The following is a 20,333-nucleotide window of genomic DNA, read 5'->3' on the forward strand; positions in this document are numbered from 1 at the left end:
TCCCAGAGAAATTAACATCCAGATGGGAATGGGGAGAAGGTAACATTGCAGCAGCCCCAGGAGGTACCAGGAGGAGGTACATATATGTCTATGTTGCAAAATTAATGCATGTCTCAAGAACTTGCCCAGGGAAGCCCCAGCGTCTGCCTGCTGAGGTCTAGGGCAGCAGGTGGGGAATGAGGGATGTCACAGAAGTGCCTGTGTCTGAATCCAGGGTGGCGGAAGCTAGAAAGGGGCTTCCCAACTCACCTCCCCAGGGGACCCCTTCTCTTAACAGCTCCTATGCTCTTCCTGGCCCAGCCCTGGCCCATTCTTTCTGCCCTAGACCTAAATTCAGATCTCCCCCGTGCCCTTAAGCAAGAGACCTCCTTCATTCTGAGCCTTAGTTTCCTCGTCTGAAAAAGGGGAGTGTAAACAGGACCTACCTCACAGGGTTGTTGAGGATTAAGCGAACCAACACGGACAGCACTCAGCACCTAGTAAATGTTCCCTCCCTCCAGCATACAGCCAAACTGTGCTTAGGCGTCTGATTTTTTTTTTTTTTTTTTTTGCGGTACGCAGGCCTCTCACTGTTGTGGCCTCTCCCATTGTGGAGCACAGGCTCCGGACGCGCAGGCTCAGCGGCCATGGCTCACGGGCCCAGCCGCTCCACGGCATGTGGGATCTTCCCGGACCAGGGCACGAACCCATGTCCTCTGTATCGGCAGGCGGACTCTCAACCACTGAGCCACCAGGGAAGCCCTAGGCATCTGATTTTTAAAGGTTCACATAACCTCTTGGAGGTCTCAGTTTGCTCACCTGTGAAATGGAGCTAAGAACTACACTGAACTCAACACCACAACTTGTGGTGCAGCTTAAAGGACATGGCATGTGTAATGTATACAGCTGGTGCCTGGTAACTGTCAGATCTGTCATCCTCTCATCTCTTTAGTCCCTTCCTCTGACTGCCCCCAACCCTAGACTGCTAACAAGTTAGGAAGAAGTCAGGAGTGAGGCTGGAGAATTTAATTCCTAATTGATGATCTCTAGGTTTGCTCCCCCATCCCAGATGGCGGCTGGGATAGGGGTTTGCTGACTGTCACAGTTGAGGTGCCAGGACCAAGTTTGGGGGACCCCAGTTGGCCACCCCTGGCCAGAACAGAGTGGCAGGTGCACATAAAGCTGGAGCAGCAGCAGGAGGGAGGCAGGTGGGTTTGCAGAAGATTGGGGCAGAGCCCCAGGGGGCCACCTGGGCCTGCCTGCCCACCTCACCCTCAGGGCCCCAGGCCCCCTTCCTCCAGGCCCTGCTGACCCTGGGGGCTGGGAGACAGGCTGTCGGGGGCCGGGGCCTCCCGATTGGGTCCCCAGGAGCTGCCACCACCGGGGTCTACGGTCTCTAGGCGCAAGGCAGGCAGCAACCCCAGGCTTTGAGGCACAGATGGTGGGAAGGCCCAGGACCCAGGCAGCCCAGGGGGCCCCTCCTCACTGTTGCCCCGGCTGCCACCATCACTGCCCCCGTTGGGGGCTACCCGAGGCAGGCGGCGGCTCTGGGGCGAGGGGCTTCGGCTGGTGCCACGGCGTTCACAGGACGAGGGCTGCAGGGCAAGGCTGGGGAAGCGGGCCAGACCTGGGCTTCGGCTACGGTGCCGCTTGGACTTGCCAGGGCTTGGGCTGCGGGACTTGGATGCAAGCAGCTCCAGGGTGCTGTCATCCTCACCCTCCGAGCTGGCACCCGAGCTGTCTGTGCTGCTGCTGGCCAGCTCCGAGGTAGGCAGTGAGATCTGGGGGGAAGGCTGGTCACTGGGGTGCCCCTCTCCCCAACCGGCCACTGAGGCCTCTGGGAACCACTCCTGCCCTCCCCCTTGGCAGACCCAGGAAGGCCAGGATACTTGTAGGAGGTCACAGAACAGAATGTAGAAGCTGTAGAGGCCTTTGAGTACTCCTTTGGCGCCCCTGACCCTGCAGCCTGGCCTACTTACCTGGAAGGGCTCAGTGACCCCGATAAGGATGCTGTGGGTGTGGCTATAATAGCCCAGGATGAAGTCTCCGTGACCCTTGGGCAGTGACTCCTCACTGAATGTCACCTGGTGGGCCAGGGGGTTTAGGTCCAGGTTGGGGTGAGGGAGGCAGCCTCAGGACCCTTCAAGGTAAATCCTGAGCCCCCAAGGGCAATGGGGACTTCCTCCCACTCTCTCCCTCCCCTTAAGTACCTGGTAGATGTTTCCATCCACATCCTCATGTTTGGCCCAGACATAAGCCACGTAGTCCTTGCAGTGGCGGAAACCCACCTGGGGCGAGAGCAATCAGGGTCGTGACCCCTAAGGTCTGACCCCAGCAGCCTTAAACTCTGGGGAAGCCAGGGACCCCACATGGGTCCCTGGCTGCCCCTTCAGGCCCTTCCTTCCCCGATGTACCGACCACCCCGCCCGTCTCACCCGGTACAAGCCGATCCAGTCCCAGGAGCTGCGGGCGAACACCGTCTCTATGCGGTACCTCACCACAGCCTGCTCCGGCCGCACCCACTCGTCTGCCACATCCAGCCGCACAAGCGGCACTTCGTCTCTGAAGGCAAACTGCCCAGGGGCAGGGGGCAACATCAGGGGAGACCCTCTAGTATTCTATGCACCTAGAGTCCTTGGGCCTGCGTCGGCACAAATTGGCTGAGATGAAGGGCCTTTGAAGCCACTGCACAGGCTGGGAAACTGAGGAAGAACAGGTCTAGGATGAATGCCAGGTTTCCTGCCTCCCAGCTCAGGGCTCTTTTTGTCCTTAGCCTCCTTAGGGAGTGAGTGAGAACACAGCTTTGAAGCTTAGTAGACTGTGGGTTTGGCCCTGGCTCCGCCATTGTTAGGCAGTGTGACCCAAAGTTAATTTCTTTTCTTTTCTTTTTTTTTTTTTTTGCGGTATGCGGGCCAGACCGGGGCACGAACCCGTGTCCCCTGCATCGGCAGGCGGACTCTCAAGCACTGCGCCACCAGGCAAGCCCCCAAAGTTAATTTCTTGACCTCTCTGAATAGAAGGGCTCCTGTCCTTAAACTCTGATGATCTTATTTAACTCTTGGGGTTGCTCTGCAGATTCAATGAGATACCATATAAAGCATCCTATAAACTTCTCAGTATACAGTAGGTGCTCAATGAATGACTTGCCTATAAGCTAACAAAGGAGTCCCATGATGCACTGGATATTCTGGAGTAAAGTGAACACCCATGAGTAGGCAAGAAGAGCTCTGGGTAGATGGCTGGAGACCGTCCAGGCTCTGCTACTAACCTGCTTCATGACCTCAGGTAAGCCCCTCATCAGGCTAATAAGTAAGACTCAGTTTCCCCACCTGTATTAAGGAACCACTATTAACCTTGTTTGTCATCAGTCCATGGAGACAAAAGAATCTTCTCTTCCCAGGGTCACCCCAGGCTGAGCAGGGGTTCACCATGTGGATGGGGTTGCTGGGGTGGCAGGTGGCCAGGGTACTGGCTTCACCTCTGTCCCTCAGGGAAAGACTCGGTGGTGCCAGCCTCAGGCTTTGTCTGCTCCCCTGTTTATCTGGTTTCAACTTTCTCTCCCTCCTCAGCTTCTAAGCCAAGCTGCTCCAGAAGAAACCAGCATATCCTCTCCCTGCCTGTGGGTTCCTAACAACAGGTCTGGCCAGGTTGCGCTCTTGGAAATACCCTTTAGGGCCTTGTGGGGTCAAAACTCCTGCTGAGCCCTGTGCTGTGTTGCTTTGGATAAGAGATTTAAGTTCTCTGAGCCTCTGTTTCTCTCATCAGTAAAACTGGGAGGAGAATTTAGACATCCTCAGGGCCTACCACAGTATTCAAAGGGATGACATACATGAAGTAGGCTACACAGGCTCTGGCATATAGTAGGTGCTCAACAGGTAATGTTTTACAAGAGACAGGGTTCTAGATAAGGAGGGAAGGATAGGGCACCCAAAAGGAGTGGTTCTCAAGGTGAGGTCCCTGATTGGGGGTTAAACCTCACACCCAAGGCTTTTACCAAATGTCATGGGAGGCCAGATACGGGCAGATTTCCATTCCCAGCTGAGGACATTGGCCACTGTCCCTCTGACTGACCATATGACAAAGTTAGCAGGGAAAACATTCTCTGGTCTGCTGGGCTCCCTCTTATCAGATCAAGAGAATCAGAGAGCCCAGGGTTGAGTTTCAGGACTGGAAATTGGGCTCCACCCCACTCTGCTCCTGAGCCTGTGTGCAACTTGGGGCGCATGCCTACCCCACTAACAGAAAGTTGGACTACATGGTCTCTAAGATCCAGTTCTGACATTCTCGGATTTCCCCTTTTTCCTTTGGCAGCTAGGAACCCCAATCCTAAACACAGGGGCTTCCTGGTGGTGCAGTGGTTAAGAATCCACTTGCCAATGCAGGGGACACGGGTTTGAGCCCTGGTGTGGGAAGATCCCACATGCCATGGAGCAACCAAGTCCATGCGCCACAACTACTGAAGTCTGCATGCCTAGAGCCTGAGCTCCGCAACAAGAGAAGCCACTGCAATAAGAAATCCGCACACCACAATGAAGAGTAGCCCCCGCTTGCCGCAACTAGAGAAAGCCTGCGCGCAGCAAGAAGACCCAACGCAACCAAAAATAAATACATAAATCAATAAAAATTTATAATTAAAAAATCCTAAACACAATGCAAATTTTATAGTAATTATATAGGGTTTAGCTTTGTATTTTTTTGTATCTCTACTCCCCCTCCCCATCACATATGGTAAGATGGTAAAAAAATAATAAATGAATGTGAATGAATGCTACATGGGATTTGAGTAAATATTTTCGTGGCTGGTCTTATTATATATGTGAATTTTAACATAAGTTGCCCTAGCCTTTCTCAGAAAAGGGGAAATAGAGATTAGTGGAAAAGGTATACCCTTTGAAATCAGACTAGCCAGGGTGCAAATCCTAACCTTCCCTTTAGTAGCCATGTGACCCGGGGCAAGGGGTGCTGTGTCTCTGGGCCTCAGAATTTTCACCTGAAAATGGAGATCATAGGACTTCCCCAGTGGTCCAGTGGTTAAGACTCTGAGCTCCCAATGCAGGGGGCATGGGTTCGATCCCTGGTCCGGGAACTAAGATCGCACATACCGCATGGCATCGCACATAAATAATGGAGATCATAATCCCACTCCCAGTCTGCTGTGACAAGTGGATGCTGCTGAGGGCAGGTCTAAGGGGTTACCGGTGGGCAGTGGGTTGCTGAGCTGGGCCTGGGGATGTCATGCGGGGAGGATGAGGCCAGGACTCACGTGCAGGACGAACTGGGCAGCCACGGGCTTGTGGTCGCTGACAGTGTATTCCATGTGGCTGTGGTAGCTGTGCTGGGTCACCTGGAGCCGGTGGCTCTCCCGTCCTGAGGGGCTGGGACCTCCACCTGGAGCCTTGACCTTCCACAGGATACGGTCTGTCCAGGCTGGCTTCCGCTTCTTGGCACTGCGGCGGGCAAGGGTAGGCTGAGTATCAGGGGTTGGGGGTCAAGGCACCTCTGCCTCCTGTCTCTCTTTCCTGTCTCCCTTATCCAGAAGACCTCAGCCCACATCCCCACCTCTCATCCCAGTTCTGAGCTCACCTGGTATCATATTTGTTAGTACCCACGTCAAACTTGAAGGTGGGCGCAAAGTTGAGGGGCCCCTCCTGGAAGCCCCTCAGGATGGGCCAGGTGTTCTTGGCCATGTTGAGCTGTGAGGGTCCAGAAGCACAGAATTGGACAAGAGCTTGGGCAGGGCAGGTGAGGGCAAGGACCATAGCCTAGGGTACAGGTGGTCCTAGGGCATGTTCTGTGTGCTTGGGGTTTTGGGGTCCAGGCTGGGATTCCCCACCTGGTCTTTCTCCCAGAGCTGGTGGAGCTGCTCGCTGTCGATGGCAAATTTGACGAAGTGCAGGTCGTAGCTCTCGATGCGGAAGTTCAGGTCCCCGAACCAGAACACGAGGCTGTTCGGAGGTGGGGGTCAGCGGGGTCCATGGGGGTGAAAGAGCCCAGCCCAGATCCTTCTCTGCCCCCATCCAACCCGACAGCTGCTCCTAGTGATGACGCAGAGGGTGGGTGGGTTGCTGCAGGGCCGCCAGCCCACCACGGAGCCGCAGGGGGTGTAGACCTAGAAGTTAGGTTCCGACCCCTAGCAAGGCCTTGCCCCTCAGCAAAGCTCCACCCTGCAGGCTCCACCTCCCCATCAAACTTACCAGCTTTCTTGTTCCTAGCTATAGTGTGGGTGGTCTCCACCCCCATAGGCCCCGCCTCTCCCCACTAGGCGCACAGGTCTCGCCCCTGAGTCCCACCCCTCCTTCACTAGCCCCGCCCAAGCCCCATTAGGTCCCGCCCCGGCCCATACTCGTGATCCAAGATGCCTTGAGCTCCAGGCCCCTGGAACTGCTGGAGGCTGAGGATGGTCTGGAAGTTGTCCTTGCGCTGCTCCGCTTTGTCCATGTGGGCCGGCAGGTGGCAGTTCAGGAAACACAGCATGTGCCCGAAGGCGGCCAGTCGCACACTCACTCCACCCTTGTTGCCCTTGGGAAACAAGGTTGGGTGGGTTATGGGCGGGGCCTAGGCTAGGAGGTGAGGCCCGCGGGGCTTAGGGTGGGCGGGGTCGGCGGGTGAGGCCCAGGACCCGTGGAGGTGTGGAGAGGGGTGGGTTCTAGGGAAAGGAGTGGAACAATAGGAGGGGCGGGGACAGAAAGGGGCGGGGTCTAGAAAACGAGGGGTGGGGGTGGGTGGGGAGAGGCAGGCCTCAGAGTAAGGGGTGTAGCTTGGGGAGGGGATATTGCCAGTACGCGGGGGTCCGGGGACTAATCTACGGATCCCTTAGGGCCCTGTACCCTCCCAGGCCGCTTCCACGCTCACCCAATAGCCACCCAGGCCAGTGCGCGTGCAATCAGTCTGCACATCCCTCAGGAAGGGCAGGTGGTAGTACTTGGCGAACAGCAGCAGGATGACGCCCTGCATCCGCACAGTACTCACCTGCAGCAGAGGCGTGAGGAGGCTGAGAGGCAGGACACAACTCCCCCGCCCCCGCCCTCGCCTTTTCCGGTTCTTAAAGGTCTGCTCTTCCATCTTCCCATTTCATGGACCCGGCCACCGAGGCCCAGCGGGCCCCACGGTGAATCAAGGCAGAGCTAGGGCCGAGTAATCCAGGGGTCTCCACCTGCCCGGGGGTTGAGGGAGGAGTTACCAGCACGAAGTTGAAGGGCCCCAGTGCGTCCATGAAGAGCTCGCTCCACTGGTCGGTGAAGAGCGCGTCCTTGAGCCGCTTGTTGATCATAGAGTTCACTTCCTGCAACCTGTGGGGGACTGTGAGGCGGCCTTCGGATTGGGGGGGGCGCCCTAGAAACCCCTCCCGTGGGAGAGGGTCTGGGAGGCAGGAGGGGCTCAGGAGGGAGTCTACTCGCCCTGTCCCCTCACCCTATGGCGATCATGTCTGCCCTGTCACTGTCATCGCTGCTGCCCAGGTGAAGGAGGGATGTGACATCATCGGGGGGCATGGCGGTGCCCACGTTCCATGTGACCACAGTGATCCTGGGGAGGTGGGGGTACAGAAGGGGTTACTACTGGGGACCACTCTCTTACCCTCAACCTCCCTCCCACAGGGCTTTTTCTGGGGAAATAAGCTTGAGTATAAGCCCTCAGAAGGACCCACAGTGGGCCCAGGGTCCCTTCCACCAGACTTCCAAGGGAGATCAACTGAGGCGGGGTAGGCAAGTCCCTTAGGAGAGGATGCTGTCTTCCGAGGGCCCCAGAGTGGGCCTAACACCCACAGGGAATCTTCCTCAGGGAGGTCAGCTGGGGTGGAGTAGGGTAAGCCACCCTAGAAGGATGGCTAGTCTTAGAGTTCAAGCCCCAGCAATGTCTTGGGAGAGGGCCCCTCACCAGAAGCCAGGGTCGCTCTTGCAGGTGGGCTGAGCTGACCAAGAGGAGGATGACGAGGTGGATGTAGAAGAGGAGGTGGTAAGAGGGGCTGGGGTTTCTCTGGGCTGAAGGTTGGGGCTCAGATGCCCACCAGGCCCGGCACCCTGGGTGCCAGGCCTGGGGAGGGCCATCTCAGGAGCTGGGGGGACACACGGGGAGCGGTTTGGGGAGCGGCTGGGGGAGCGGCTGGGAGATCGGGGTGGCTTGGGCAGAGGTGGGGGCAAAGTCTGGGCTAAGGGGGCCCCTGGCCGGAAGGTGGGATAGAGAAGTCCGGGGGAGCGAGTGCCAGGCTCTGGAGGACCCTGGCCCACATCCAGGGGCAGAGTCTGTGGTGTCCGGGACAGGACAGGATCCTCAGGGCTGCTGCGGGGGGCCTCAGGCCGGGCTCTGAAGGAGGGGGAGATCCGAGGGTCTGGGGGGGCTTGAATCAAGGATGGGGAGCCCACAGGACCAGATGTCTGAGTGGGGGGCTGGAGATGCCCTTCTGAAGGGGAGAGAGGTCTAGGGGCTGGGGCATCCCTCTGTTTAGCTGGTGTCCATCCCACAGAGGCCAGGGCTGATGTCATGGATGCTGGAGTCAGGGCCTGTTCCTGAGAGGGTGACAGAACTGGACTGGGCACTGGGGAAGAGCTGGAGGGGGGCTGTGGGGGCTGTTTCTCAGATGCCACGGCCAGGCTCAGGCCTGAAGCAGCCAGGGCTGGCTTGGGTCCCATGGAGGCAGGTGGCACCTGCTTCTGGTCCCTGGACAGTGGAGCCAGCCTGGGCCCCAGGGTAGCTGGAGGAGGCTTCGGCCCAGCCGAGGCAGACACCACCAAATGGCCCACAGGTGTTGGAGCCAGTCTGGAGCTGCGATGGGCAGGAGCTGTCTTCTGCTCTCCAGGGGTAGACATTGGAGCCAGGATGGGTCGGGGAGACGCCAGAGCCAGGCTTGGCCCCTTTGAGGAAGATGGCATTGCTGCTGGTGGCCCCACAGGTGTCAGAGCCAACCTTGGTTCCGAGCATACTGGTGCTGCATTCTCCTTTGCTGAGAGCTGAAAACGTGAGTCCATCTTGGATAGGACAAGTCAGAGACTCAGAGTCAACCCTAACCAGGCCTCCACTTCCATATAGACCCCAGCAGACTCTGTCTAGCTAAGAAAGGCACATCTTTCTGAGGAAGTTCTTCCTAATTTCTCACCTCAATCCATTCTGCTGTGAATCAGCTTCTCTTTTGGAGGAAACAGGACATGGAAACCTATCCCCTCCCTCACCTGTGACACCTCTTTCATAGATGGGGAAACTAAGACCCCCAACTCAAAGGAGGCAGAGTGTGAGCCTGGACCTGAGGGCTCTCCTTGCCTTCCTGGCTGGCACCCACTCCCTGGCCACCCTGGAGTGTTGGGTGGCTGGAGTCAGCTTCCCTGAGCACCGCCCACCCCTGCAGTCCCTGCTGCTCCCCTAGCCAAGGGCTACTGATCTGACCCCCCCAGATCTTCCCACTCAGGACACCCTGGGGCCAGCCTGTTAAACACCACCCCCTTTCCTCCACAGTACACAGGAACCCTCAGGTTCCCCCCGCCACGTCCCAATTCCTTGGTCACAGCCCTCTCTGTCCTCGTCACCCATTCCTAGAGCTCCGTGCAGGAGCAAGAGCCTGGGTTGGGACTGGCCATGTTGATTCCCAGCCCAGCTCTGTGTGACCTGAGGCAAGCACTTCCCTGGCCAGGGCCTCAGTTTCCCTGTCTTAAAATGAAGGACCCTGGTGAAGGATCCCTGGCCATACCTGATCCTGGGAAGCCTAGGTCTCATATCCTCTGCATGTATGAGCCAAAATTTGCTAGGCTTCCATTTGAGCTCCATGGAATAGTCATTCCTCCCAAGTGTGATTCTAACACCCAGAGCAAGTCCAGGATTCTGTTGATCCTGGCGCCGCACCACTGTGCACAAGTTGTACCCTCTTACCGTTGTCACCCCACCTGTGAGGACAGGCAAGCAGGTATCCTCTTTATGTCCAGCAGGTGGAGTGGAGGGTGTGGGGCCCTGCAAGGACCTCCTCTTCCTTTCCCATCTGTCCCTGTCTAATGCCCCTGTCTCCAGAAGTCAGGATAAAGTGTCCCTTGCCAGGGAGGGTAGACGAAGGTTTACACTCACCCTGGGGTGGCCCCATCCCTGCCTCCAGAGATGCAGTTCTGTCTTTATCCCGTGTCCTGCTTGGTTCAGAGAATCTGAAACTCTGCCTCCACCTCTGTCCCCAAACTCAGATCTTTGAGGCTTGCATTTTGGGCATCCTCCTTGGTTCCTAGTGTCCCACTCCAAACCCCCACCCCAAACACACACCGCCTCCAGCACTAACAACTTAGACATCCCAGATGTCACAGTTTCAGTCTTCAGGGACAAGCCTCCTCATTTTGCATTAGCTCAGAAAGGACAAGCAACTTGCCCAAGGTCACATAGCAAAGCTGGAGCACAGCTGGGTCCCCTGATACCTGGTCCAGGGCTTTCCCAGTAGGTCCTGGAGACAGCTAACTCCATCTCTCTCTGAGTGTCCCATCACTACCCCCTCAGCCCCTAGGGTACCCTGTTTGCCCAGTCCCTGCTTGGTGGGCAGAGGAGAGTGCCAGCCCCTCAGCTGGGGCACCAGGGTGCCTGCAGTATGTGGGGGGGTGTGGGATTAAGGATCAGAAATGGGGGAACTAGGATTTAGGGGTCTTACCTTGGAGGGTGCCCCAGTTTGGGAAATCCCATGGGGCATGGGCAGGGGGCCCAGGCCAGCCTGGGTCCCCGGCCTCCCGCTGCCACTGATGCCCTGGCCCTCCATGTCTGCAGCCCCCAGCAGCCTGGGTTCCCTTGGGCTCCAGCTCCTCTGCTAGCTCCCGGGAACCAGTGATGTCATCAGCCGTTTCAACCTGCTGAGAATTTAAAGACACAGGCACCAACTTCCCAACATAGAGCTGGCCAGGGCAAGGTGGCCTACCCCCTGGGGACTGGCTGCTGAGCCTGGAATGGTCATGGTGGGGGAGGAATCAGGGGGAGTGGGTCCATTGGCCTGGCACAGGTCCCAGCTGGCAGCATAGTGGAAGCTGTCTTTCTGTTCCCACCCTCCAGCCAGTAGGCCTGGCCAGCCCTTGCTCAAGGGAGGGGCATTGACACACCTGAGGGTAAGGTAGCTCAGAGGTCAGCCCCCTCTCCAGGGCTTCAGAGACACCTGAGTCCCTGCTCTGATCCTGTGACCTTCTTGACTCCCTGCCAGCTCAGGGCTTGCCTTGGCCCCCACCCTTGCCCCATTTTCAGGCCTTGGTGCCCGCCCCTCGCCTGGCTCTATCCTTCCCATCCCAGAGCCAGACACTCAGGCTCCAGCAACTGGAGTCTTTCCCATCTCAACCTCAGCACTGGCCCCTCCTCTTCTGCAGACACCTTGAGCCTGCCCTTGGATGTCCTCACAGCCAGGCCCAGCCCAGCTCCTCTCAGCTTTCCTCCTCCAAGACTCACTGGGTGTGGCTTGGGAGAGGGACTTGCTCAAGGTCACCTGGTGAGCTGGGGAGGTCCCCTGAGCCTCAGTGACCCAGGAACCACAAGAGTCAATTGGGATGTCTGGGGGGAGGGAACTGGGGTGGAGAAAGGCCCAGCAGTGGGGGAACAGACTGGCAGGAGGGTCAAAAACAGGTCTGGGAACTTCTTTGGCCAGGACCCAGCATAGGGCCTGGTCTCCAACAGACCTAGGGAAGTGTTTGTTGAATGAATCAATCAATCAGTGAGAAGAGTGAATGAGTGACAGGTTCAGATACGGCCGGAGATAGCTGTGGGCTCTGCTTCTGCCTCTTCCCCACTCTCACTCTTATCTGCTAATCAGTCCCTGAAACCCTGATTCCTCCAGAGCTGCTTGATTGCTTACAGAGGAATGATCTCACTCAGTTTAGGCAGAAAATGATCAGAGTTTTGTGCCCAGAGCTCCCTGCTGATCAACAGTCACCTCTGTATCCTCATGGACCGGTGTGGTCACCTGCATGAAAGTCACGTGGACAGATACCTCATTCCCTCTCCTGGATGGGCTTCCCACCTCTGCTAGTCTCTGAGTCTAGTCTGTGTTTCTGGGCTAGCACCTCTATGAGGCTGGAATTTGCAGGGGCAGAGACCCAGGCCATATTAGGGTCCTGGGGTAGAAATGTGGTAATGGTGGAAGTGATGACGTTGGTGATGGGGGAGGTAACGACAGTGGTGATCGAAGGGGTGGAGATGATAATGTATGTAATTATGATAATGGAAGTGAGGACTGACAGTGCTGGTGGTGGTGGTGAGGTGACAGTGCTGGCAAAGTGGAGGTGATAGTGGTGGGACGGATGTGATAGAAGAGGTAGTGGAGGTAATGGTGATGGCAATAGTAGAGATGATAACAAAGGTTGGTGATGGTGGAGGTGCTAGAATGAAGAGATGGGGGTTATAGTAACAGTGGAGGAGGGATGGGGGCAGACTAGGTGGTGGGGGTGTTATGTTAACGGAAGAAGAGGTGGTGGTGGAGTTGGAGGTGAAGATGCGGGTGGTGGTGAGGGAGGAAGTGAGCGTGAACAGGATGGTGGTGCTCAGGCCACCAGATGTGGGAGGAAATTTTGAACTTACCCTGCCTAGCCCTCTGACTCCTATTTTACAGATGGGAAAACTGAGGCCCCCAAGAGTACTTGGCTTCTGTTGCAATCCTGGAAGTGATGGGAGACAGATCCAGGTCCCTGGAACCAGTCCTAGGGCTCAACCATCCGGGCTGAGACAGGGGCATCAATGTCCTTGAGAAACCAGGCAAATGTCATGCAAATAAGTATTCAAAGGGCTCCTCTGCCCCAGTGGGGCAGCCAGGATCTCCACCATGTCCCCTCCCTGAGCTCAGATCCTTCAGGGGACTTTGTTTCTGTCTCTGCCACTGATTTACTTGGAGAGTCACTCAGATTCCTGGTCTGTGTAAGGCAGATAAAAACAGTAGATACCTCCAAGATTGCAGTAAGAATTCAACAAGATAATACATCTGAAGAGTTTAGCACAGAGCCTGGCACAAGCAAGCTCTCAGTAAGGGCAGCTTCCCTGGAGTTACCACCATCACCACCACCACCACCACCACAATCATCATCATCATCATCATCATCCCCATCATCATCATCTATTCCAACCTGCCCATTTGGAGGATGCTGAAACTGAGGCCCAGCATAGTTGCATTCCTGGGTCGGGGGGAAGGAAAAGGGGCTCTGAGACCCAGACATGGCCTTGCTAGGGGAAGGGGGCAGGGGGCGGACCTTGGCTGAGAAGAGAACAGGGTAAGAGCTATATTTGAGCTCCTGGTGTGATGACTAAGGAGGTTGATAACAGGCTCTGGGGCTCAGGGTGGCAGGCTGGGGGCAGCTGCCAGGGAGAACCACCCCCCTGGAGGTGGCTGTCTCCGGAGACACCTCCTGGCTCCCTCCCTTCCCTCGCTCCTGGGGGTAGGGGGTGGTGTACTGAGGCAGAGAGTACATCTTTTCCTGCCCCACCCTAGAAATCTTAGTGCTACCCTCCAGGCTGTTCGGGTCAGGGATAGGAAAGGAGGTGGTTGATGGATTATCTCAGTTACTCTCCACAGTAACCCTGTGATGTTGGTAATAAGATCCCCATTTGACAGAGGAAGAAACTGAGGCCTAGGGATTACACAGCCAGCAGGGGACAGAGCATGGGGTTCCCAGGGAGATGGTGGATAATTCTCCCCCACAGAGGTTCCTGTTGAACCTATTCTTTGAAGGAGAATCTGTATTGCCAAACTGAAAAGAGAAGAAACACCCCGGGAAGCAGAGGGAGCAGCAGGTGCAAAGGTATGGAGTATGAAAGGTTCCGGCTGTGAAAGGATACAAACTCTGGACACGTGCCCTCATGGCCCTTTGGCTCAGAGTAAATCCCCCAGAAGTAGGGAAGGGAGAGAGAGACGTGCTTCTTCCTCTTTCCTTTTCCTCTTCCTCGATCCACCTCCCAGGGGCACCTGAGGATGGTAATGGTACAGAAGGGTCTGTCCTCTTCGTTTTGCTCTCTGGTCACCTGTGAGGGAGGTCACACTGTGGCCACTAGTTGAGAAATGTTTTGAGACATAGAGGGTGCTACAGGGTAGTGTGGGAAGGTGGAAGAGGTAAGCATCAAGGAGGGCTTCCTGGAGGAGAAAGTATACAGGACCTGGAGGAGCATTTTTCCTCCCAAGGCTTCACTCCAGAGTTCCTTATTGGTACCAACTGCCACATGTTATATCACTCTCCCCTCGTTCTCACCTCTGGGGCAGGTGTCATCCTCACCTCCCATTCTGCTCCTCAGGAATGGGTTCAAGGAGGAGGAGTGACTTTCCCAAGGTCACACAGCTGGGGCCTGAGCTCAAACATCCTTCCTTCCTCTCCTCAGCTTCCCCTCCTCCCAGGCAGGCTGGCACCCGCTGTCAGCTGCTCTGAAGTGAATGGCTATTTTTATTCTGGTTTGAGGGGATCTCGGGCAGCAGAGCCATGTAGGTTAGAAGGCTCTAGGACAACTGGCTTCAGCAGGCAAAGAGAGGTTTACTGCAGCGACAGAAGCTTGCCTGGGGGCTCTCCTTTCTTGCATGCTGACCTGCCCTTGGTGCCCAGGTCTCCAGAAACTTCTATATTGGAGCTCAGAACAGAGCACAGAGCCAGACTAAACCCTAGCCCTGAGTCCAGATCCAGCTTGAGCCTTAATCTTGGTGTTAACTGAGTCCCGATCCCACACTAAGACTGAGCCTCTACCCCAGCTCTAGATTGAGCCTTGGTTCTGGTCAAGTACTGAGCCTGATCCAAGCCTGACCTAGCCTGATTCCAACTGGAGACCTCAATTCTGGACCCAGATCGAGCGCTGATCCTAGCTTAAGACTGAGCCACAGTCACAGACTGAACTTTAACCCTGGTTTGGACTAACCCTTGATTTTAGACTGAGCCCCAAGCCCAGGTCTAGACTGAGATCCAAGTCTGGTCATTAACTGAACCTGGTGGCAGACTGAGCCCTGATCTTGGTCACAGACTAAGCCCTGAATCTAATCATTGACTGAACGCTGGTCTCAAACTGAGCTCTGACCCTGGGTCACACAACTCTGGTCACATACTAGTCCCTGACCTCAGACTGTGCACTGAATCTGGTCAAAGGCTGAGCCCTGAACATAGTCACAGATGGAGACCAAATCCCAGTCACTGACTGAGCCCTGACTCCAGCCCCAGACTCAGTTCTGAACCTGGGCATAGGCTAAGGACTGACCCTGACCTTGTCTGAGCCTGGTTTTATCACAGACTAAACCCCAAACCCAGCCCCACCTGAGCAGGGCTGCTGGCCTAGATTACAAACTGCCCCATAAAGGCATGGATTATGAGCAGAGATCTGTTCTGGGAGATCCTGGGCCTCCCATGACTGCTGATGCCGGAATGTTCCTGGTACTGTTGTGGCCAGTCACTACCATCAGTTCCACTAGCTGGCTAGTCGACACTCAGCAGCCCAGGCTATGGCCCCTCCAGGACACAGAGTCCAGGTTAATGCAATGAGGGTGGTTTGGTGGCACCTGTCCAGTGAACAGTGTGGGCCCATGGGGTGCTGAGGTTTGGCTCTGTCAGCAGAAAAGCCATGGGCTCCACGGGGCCTCTGGATTCAGCCAATCTGAGGCCCTTGCTGGGGTGTGGGGTGGGGTAGAGGGAACCCATGGCATATGACCCATTCTTTTTGTTAACAAATATTACTCTTTGTGTTTAGGTAACACATGTTTATTATAGAAAACACAGAAAAATATTGTAAAGGAGAAAAAAATTCACCTATAATTTCATCTACCAAGAGATGACCATTTTGACTTCTTGGGTTGTTTCCTTTAGATTATGGTTTTTGGTGAAGGCGTATGTATTTATATACACATATTTTATAAAATCCATTGGCTACTCTGTTGCCGCCATACATCCATTGCAGCTCATATCCTTGACAATCTTCAGGAATGGGTCCCAACTGGTTAAGCCAGGGAGCATTTGCATTTCCCCAGACACTTGATTAGATCATGGATGGACCTAGTGAGATATAAGGAGACTTTTGCTGGGGGTTTTGGGAAAGAAAGCTTGTTTTCTCTCCTGAGAAGTTTACCAAAAAAAAAAAAAAAAAAAGATTTCCCCTTGGTTAGATATGAATGAAGAAGTCTGTGGTGGTACTGGTTACTACCGGCAGCCATCTTGACACCATGAAGGTAATTGGGCTAATGATAAGCTGATGTTATAGAAGCAGAATGGAAAGAGATCAGGTCTTGGTGACTTTACCAACCAGATCAAACCTCACCTGAAGCCCTCCCTGCCTGGACTATTTTGTTATTTGAGCTAACAGATTCCTTTCATTGTTTAAGCCAGTTAAACTTGAGGTTTCTCTGACTTGCAGCCCAGAGCATCGCAACTCCCAGCTGATATTACTGTTTCATAGCTTTTTAAAAAAATTTAATACCATAACTATGAACATTCTCCATGTCATTCAACAGTATGCTGCATCATTTTAAACAATTGCTTGGTTCTCTACCCTAAGGAGGTATCACCATTTATTTAACTCATCCCCTGCTGTGACATGCTTCTGTCTTCTCTCCAGTTTTTCACTATGATAAACAGTGTCTTGATAAACATCTTGACCTAACAATTGATTCCCTCTCTGAAGATTACTTTGGGTCAAATTCTGAGAAGTGGAATACTGGGTAGAAGAAATATTTTTAGGGTTTTGATTTACTGTGTCAAATTGCCTTTCAGAAAGCTTGGATGAATTCCCACTTCCACTGCAGTAAATAGAGTGTTAGACATAGCCTGTCATTTCAATAATCTGGATAGAACCAATTATATTTACTGTGTCCTCATGCATTTATAGAGAATGGATATTAAATAACAGCCCTAAGTCTATTATTATTATATCTTCACAATCAAGTCAGTGAATGGGAGGTAGCAGGGTATGAACAAAGGGCAGAACTGACTTTTCCATTAGGCTCAGTGTCTAGGGCCCATCATACTTTTAGGGGTCCACAAAAATATTTTAATTTTAACTTCCTTTAAAATCGGAAGAAAAAACTGAATAAGTAATCATGAATCCAGCCTGGATTACATTCATTTTATTAAATCAAAGCAGTTGTAAAATCCAATTTTTAATATATGTTTTTTAATAAAGGAAGGGGCCCAGGAAGGCAAAACTGGTCATAATGCAGCCTTGGTTTGATGTTGAGGAGGATTCTGAGTCCCAGGCTAGATTCGGTGGGAAAGAGCATTGTGATCAATGTGCTGTGTCTGCCTTAGGCTTGAAGAGAGGAAGTAGCATGCTGATCTAGTTATCTTTGTCTTGGTGAGATGAACACAGGCATGTTTTAGGTTCAAATCCCAGATCCACAACTTGATTGTTTTACCTTTCTGAGTCTGTTACCTAACTTGTAAAACGGAGTTCATGGGGCCATTCTGAGGTACTGTGCCAGGTACTGTTCTAAAGAGCTTTCTAATGTGTATTAACCCTTTTATCCTCCCAGCACTGACGTAATATTCCCATCGCCACACGTGTGCTCAGGAAATTGAAATCCAGATCGGAATTTCATCCAGAGAAATAAAAAACACAAAAAAGGATTCCCCAGGCCTCAGTTTCCCCATCTTCAAATCGGGTGTCTGACCCAGAAACTCGCGTGTCCGTCCGCATCCCGCCCGCGTCCCCTGCCGGCATGAGGGGGCACTGCCTGGCCGCATCCTGTCGGAGCGTCCATGCTCTCTGTCAGCAGAGGGAGGGTGGACACTCTCGGGGCTGGGAAAGTAAAGGGCTGAGGGCCAGAGAGGAGCCCAAACCCCGCCGGGAGAGCGCGGGCGGCCCCCACGCAGGCCCTGGGCGGAGACCGAGAGCTGGGGGCGTGGTCCCTAGCGGGGTGGGACCTCAAGCAGGGACCTGGCCAGCTCGCGGGCCCAGACGTGGCGCAGTGGCCGGACGGTTCACCTCTAGCTTGCGGATCATCTTCGGCCGGGTTTCAATGCGCCTCCCGCTGCTTTCGCCGCCTCTGCTGCTGCTCCTCGCGGCAGTCGCGGCCGCCACCACCGCCTTCCGGCCCGACTGGAACCGTCTACACGGCCTGGCCCGAGGCCGGGTAGAGGTGAGTGCGGCGGCCCCCAGGCTAGGCACCACCGACCCCTAACCCCGTGGCCCCTTGGCTTTGGAATCACCGCCCGTTCTGACCCAGGACCCTCCCGACTCCCATGTCCCCCTCGGCACCAGGACTGTCCCTCCCACTCCCCAGCCCCAGAACGCCCCAGCACCCACCGTGGAAGCCCGAGACCACCGATCTTGAGGCCTGGAAATCTGAAACCCTCCCCAGTTCCCCATCCGGCCAGACATTGGGCCCCAGACACATTGGCCCTGTCCCCTAACTTCTTCCGGCCTATGACTTTCCCAAATCTGTCCTCTGGAGTCCAACCTCCCATCCCCCCATCACTTCTCTTTTTCCTGGAATTCCTCCCCACCCCAGTTCCGGTTGGTCTCACTCCCTTTGCCTGGGAGACAGGAGACTTTCTGGGAGCCCCCTGCCATCTGGCTGGGAACTGCCTTACCACTCTTACTCCTCAGCAATCCCCCCACCCTCCCCTGCCATGAAATGCCCCACCAAAGTCCCTGTGTAACTTGGATCATCACAGACCCTCTCTGGGCCTTGGTTTTCTGCCTGAAAAAAGCTAGGGGGGTGGCGAGGGCGGGGAGGAGGGAGGACTAGAATGGTAATTCTGGGGTCTGGACTCCCCTTCAGGGAGTACAGGGAGGGGCCCTCCCAGCCTCCTTTGTTGGGGAAGCAACCAGATGGTCTGTAGGGCTAGGCTGCAGGTGGCAGGGAGAGCCAGCTCTGCACCGGATGAGGTAGGGACCAGATGGTAGGTGTCTCTAATAGGGCCTCTCAGGGAAGTTCTGAGCTGTTTCCTTCTGGTCTGCCTCCACCCTGAGGTTCTAGGGGCCAAAGACCAGGTCCAGGTCTCTATGGCCTGAGGGGGTAGGGTGATCATTTCTCTTGGGCATTGGGCATGGGTCAAGAGTCAGTAAGTTGTGCAGGCAAGAGCCCCAAGGCTGGTAAGTTTCCTTTGGGTTTCTGGTCTTGCTCCTCTTTTCCTCTGGTGTGGGTGGGCCTCGGCTTTCCCATCTGTACAGAGTTCCTCCTTCTACCCACAAGGGGCCTCCACTTCCACATCTTAGGAACTGCTGTTCCAGGGAGTAATTCACAGCTCAATCCAATGCCCAGCTGGGGAATGAGGGTGAGGGTAGATGTGTTACTCCTGACCTATGCCATTTTGTTCCCCTCCAGACATGTGGGGGATGACAGCTTAATCGCCTGAAGGAGGTGAGTTTGAAGGAAGGGATCCCCAGTTCTGTCCCCCCTGAGCCTCTTTGGGGGTGGGCAACATGGTCCCAATGACCGGGTGGGGAAGGTTCCCTGGGCTGGGAGTCAGGAGCCTACACCTTGCTTGCTGTGTGACCTCACTGGGCTTCAGTTTCCTGTTGGTACCTGGAGATGGTTGGGGTCTGATGTTCTGGTTCCTCCCCAGGTGAAGGCCTTCGTCACCCAGGACATCCCACTCTAGTATCCTCCTTCTGTTCTTGGGGAGGGAGAAAGGGGAGGGTATCTGCAAGAATCTCCTTCCACTTAACTTCACAGATAGGGATGACAAATGGTCTTCAACTAACAAGTGGGATTGATTGATAGTGGCTGCCCAGCGAATTCTGAGGTGGTCTTGGATTGGCAAGAGAAATTGACTAGTGATGACTGCCACAGACACCGGCACAGAGAGGAGACCCCCTTACTTCTTCGAACCCTAATTTCCTCACGTGTAAATGGGTATCCCTGCCCTGCTTGGGCAGACGAGGTAGTGTTCACATCGGCAAGTCCCCAGGAGACCCCACCTGCCTCCGCCCACCACTACCCACCTTAACACCATCTCCAGCCACAACCTGGTAATGAAACACCTCCCGGGGGCCGACCCGGAGCTCGTGCTGCTGGGCCAACGCTTTGAGGAACTGGAGGTGAGGCCTGGGGAGGTCGACAGTGGGGAGGAGGGGCGAGAGGCGGGGCCCGGCGCGCTGACCCCGCCCCTCTTCTGCTTCAGCGAATCCCACTCAGCGACATGACTCGCGAGGAGATCAACGCGCTGGTGCAGGAGCTCGGCTTCTACCGCAAGGCGTCGCCCGACGAGGCTGTGCCCCCAGAGTACCTGCGGGCGCCCGCTAGGCCCGCCGAAGGCGCTCCTGACCGCGCTGACCTGTAGGTCTGGGGACGCGGCACCACCCTGCCTGAGCCCTGGGGACAGAATGAAGCTCTCAGCGGCCCGGGAGCACCACCCTCGCTGAGGGCCGACGCCCAGTCCCCGAGCCAGCAGGGATGGAGTTGCGGGGGTCCCTCCTAACCCTCTTTCTTCCCTTCCCAGCTCCACTAAATCCCCTTCCGCCTTCAGCGAGAC

General features: G+C 55.2%; 2 protein-coding genes across 5 annotated transcripts; one reads left to right on the forward strand and one right to left on the reverse strand.

Annotated features, from left to right (window-relative positions):
- Positions 1 to 943: 943 nt before the first annotated feature.
- On the reverse strand, positions 944 to 11,107 carry INPP5J (inositol polyphosphate-5-phosphatase J; the record flags this gene model as incomplete). 4 transcript variants are annotated; one of them, XM_079942461.1, is made up of 13 exons in its annotated part: positions 944 to 1,760; positions 1,959 to 2,063; positions 2,190 to 2,267; positions 2,415 to 2,552; positions 5,243 to 5,426; positions 5,563 to 5,672; positions 5,813 to 5,924; positions 6,323 to 6,498; positions 6,832 to 6,948; positions 7,160 to 7,268; positions 7,390 to 7,503; positions 7,855 to 8,924; positions 10,586 to 11,107. In XM_079942461.1, the coding sequence occupies 13 exons, from the start codon at positions 10,688 to 10,690 to the stop codon at positions 1,254 to 1,256; spliced, it is 2,925 nt and encodes a 974-aa protein (XP_079798587.1). In that variant the 3' UTR covers positions 944 to 1,253. The 4 variants fall into 4 exon arrangements, with proteins under 4 accessions (XP_079798587.1, XP_079798586.1, XP_079798588.1 ...); XM_079942460.1 differs by having other exon boundaries at positions 7,855 to 8,942; XM_079942462.1 differs by lacking the exon at positions 6,832 to 6,948 and having other exon boundaries at positions 7,855 to 8,942.
- A 6,499-nt stretch (positions 11,108 to 17,606) lies between these two features.
- Positions 17,607 to 20,326, forward strand: SELENOM (selenoprotein M). The gene is made up of 5 exons (XM_079942810.1): positions 17,607 to 17,992; positions 19,184 to 19,219; positions 19,425 to 19,459; positions 19,821 to 19,899; positions 19,983 to 20,326. Exons 1-5 carry the CDS (start codon positions 17,873 to 17,875, stop codon positions 20,139 to 20,141), a joined length of 429 nt encoding a protein of 142 aa, XP_079798936.1. The 5' UTR covers positions 17,607 to 17,872; the 3' UTR covers positions 20,142 to 20,326.
- Positions 20,327 to 20,333: the final 7 nt, after the last annotated feature.

Source organism: Stenella coeruleoalba (assembly GCF_951394435.1).
Source record: "Stenella coeruleoalba genome assembly, chromosome: 14".
NCBI lineage: Eukaryota > Metazoa > Chordata > Mammalia > Artiodactyla > Delphinidae > Stenella > Stenella coeruleoalba.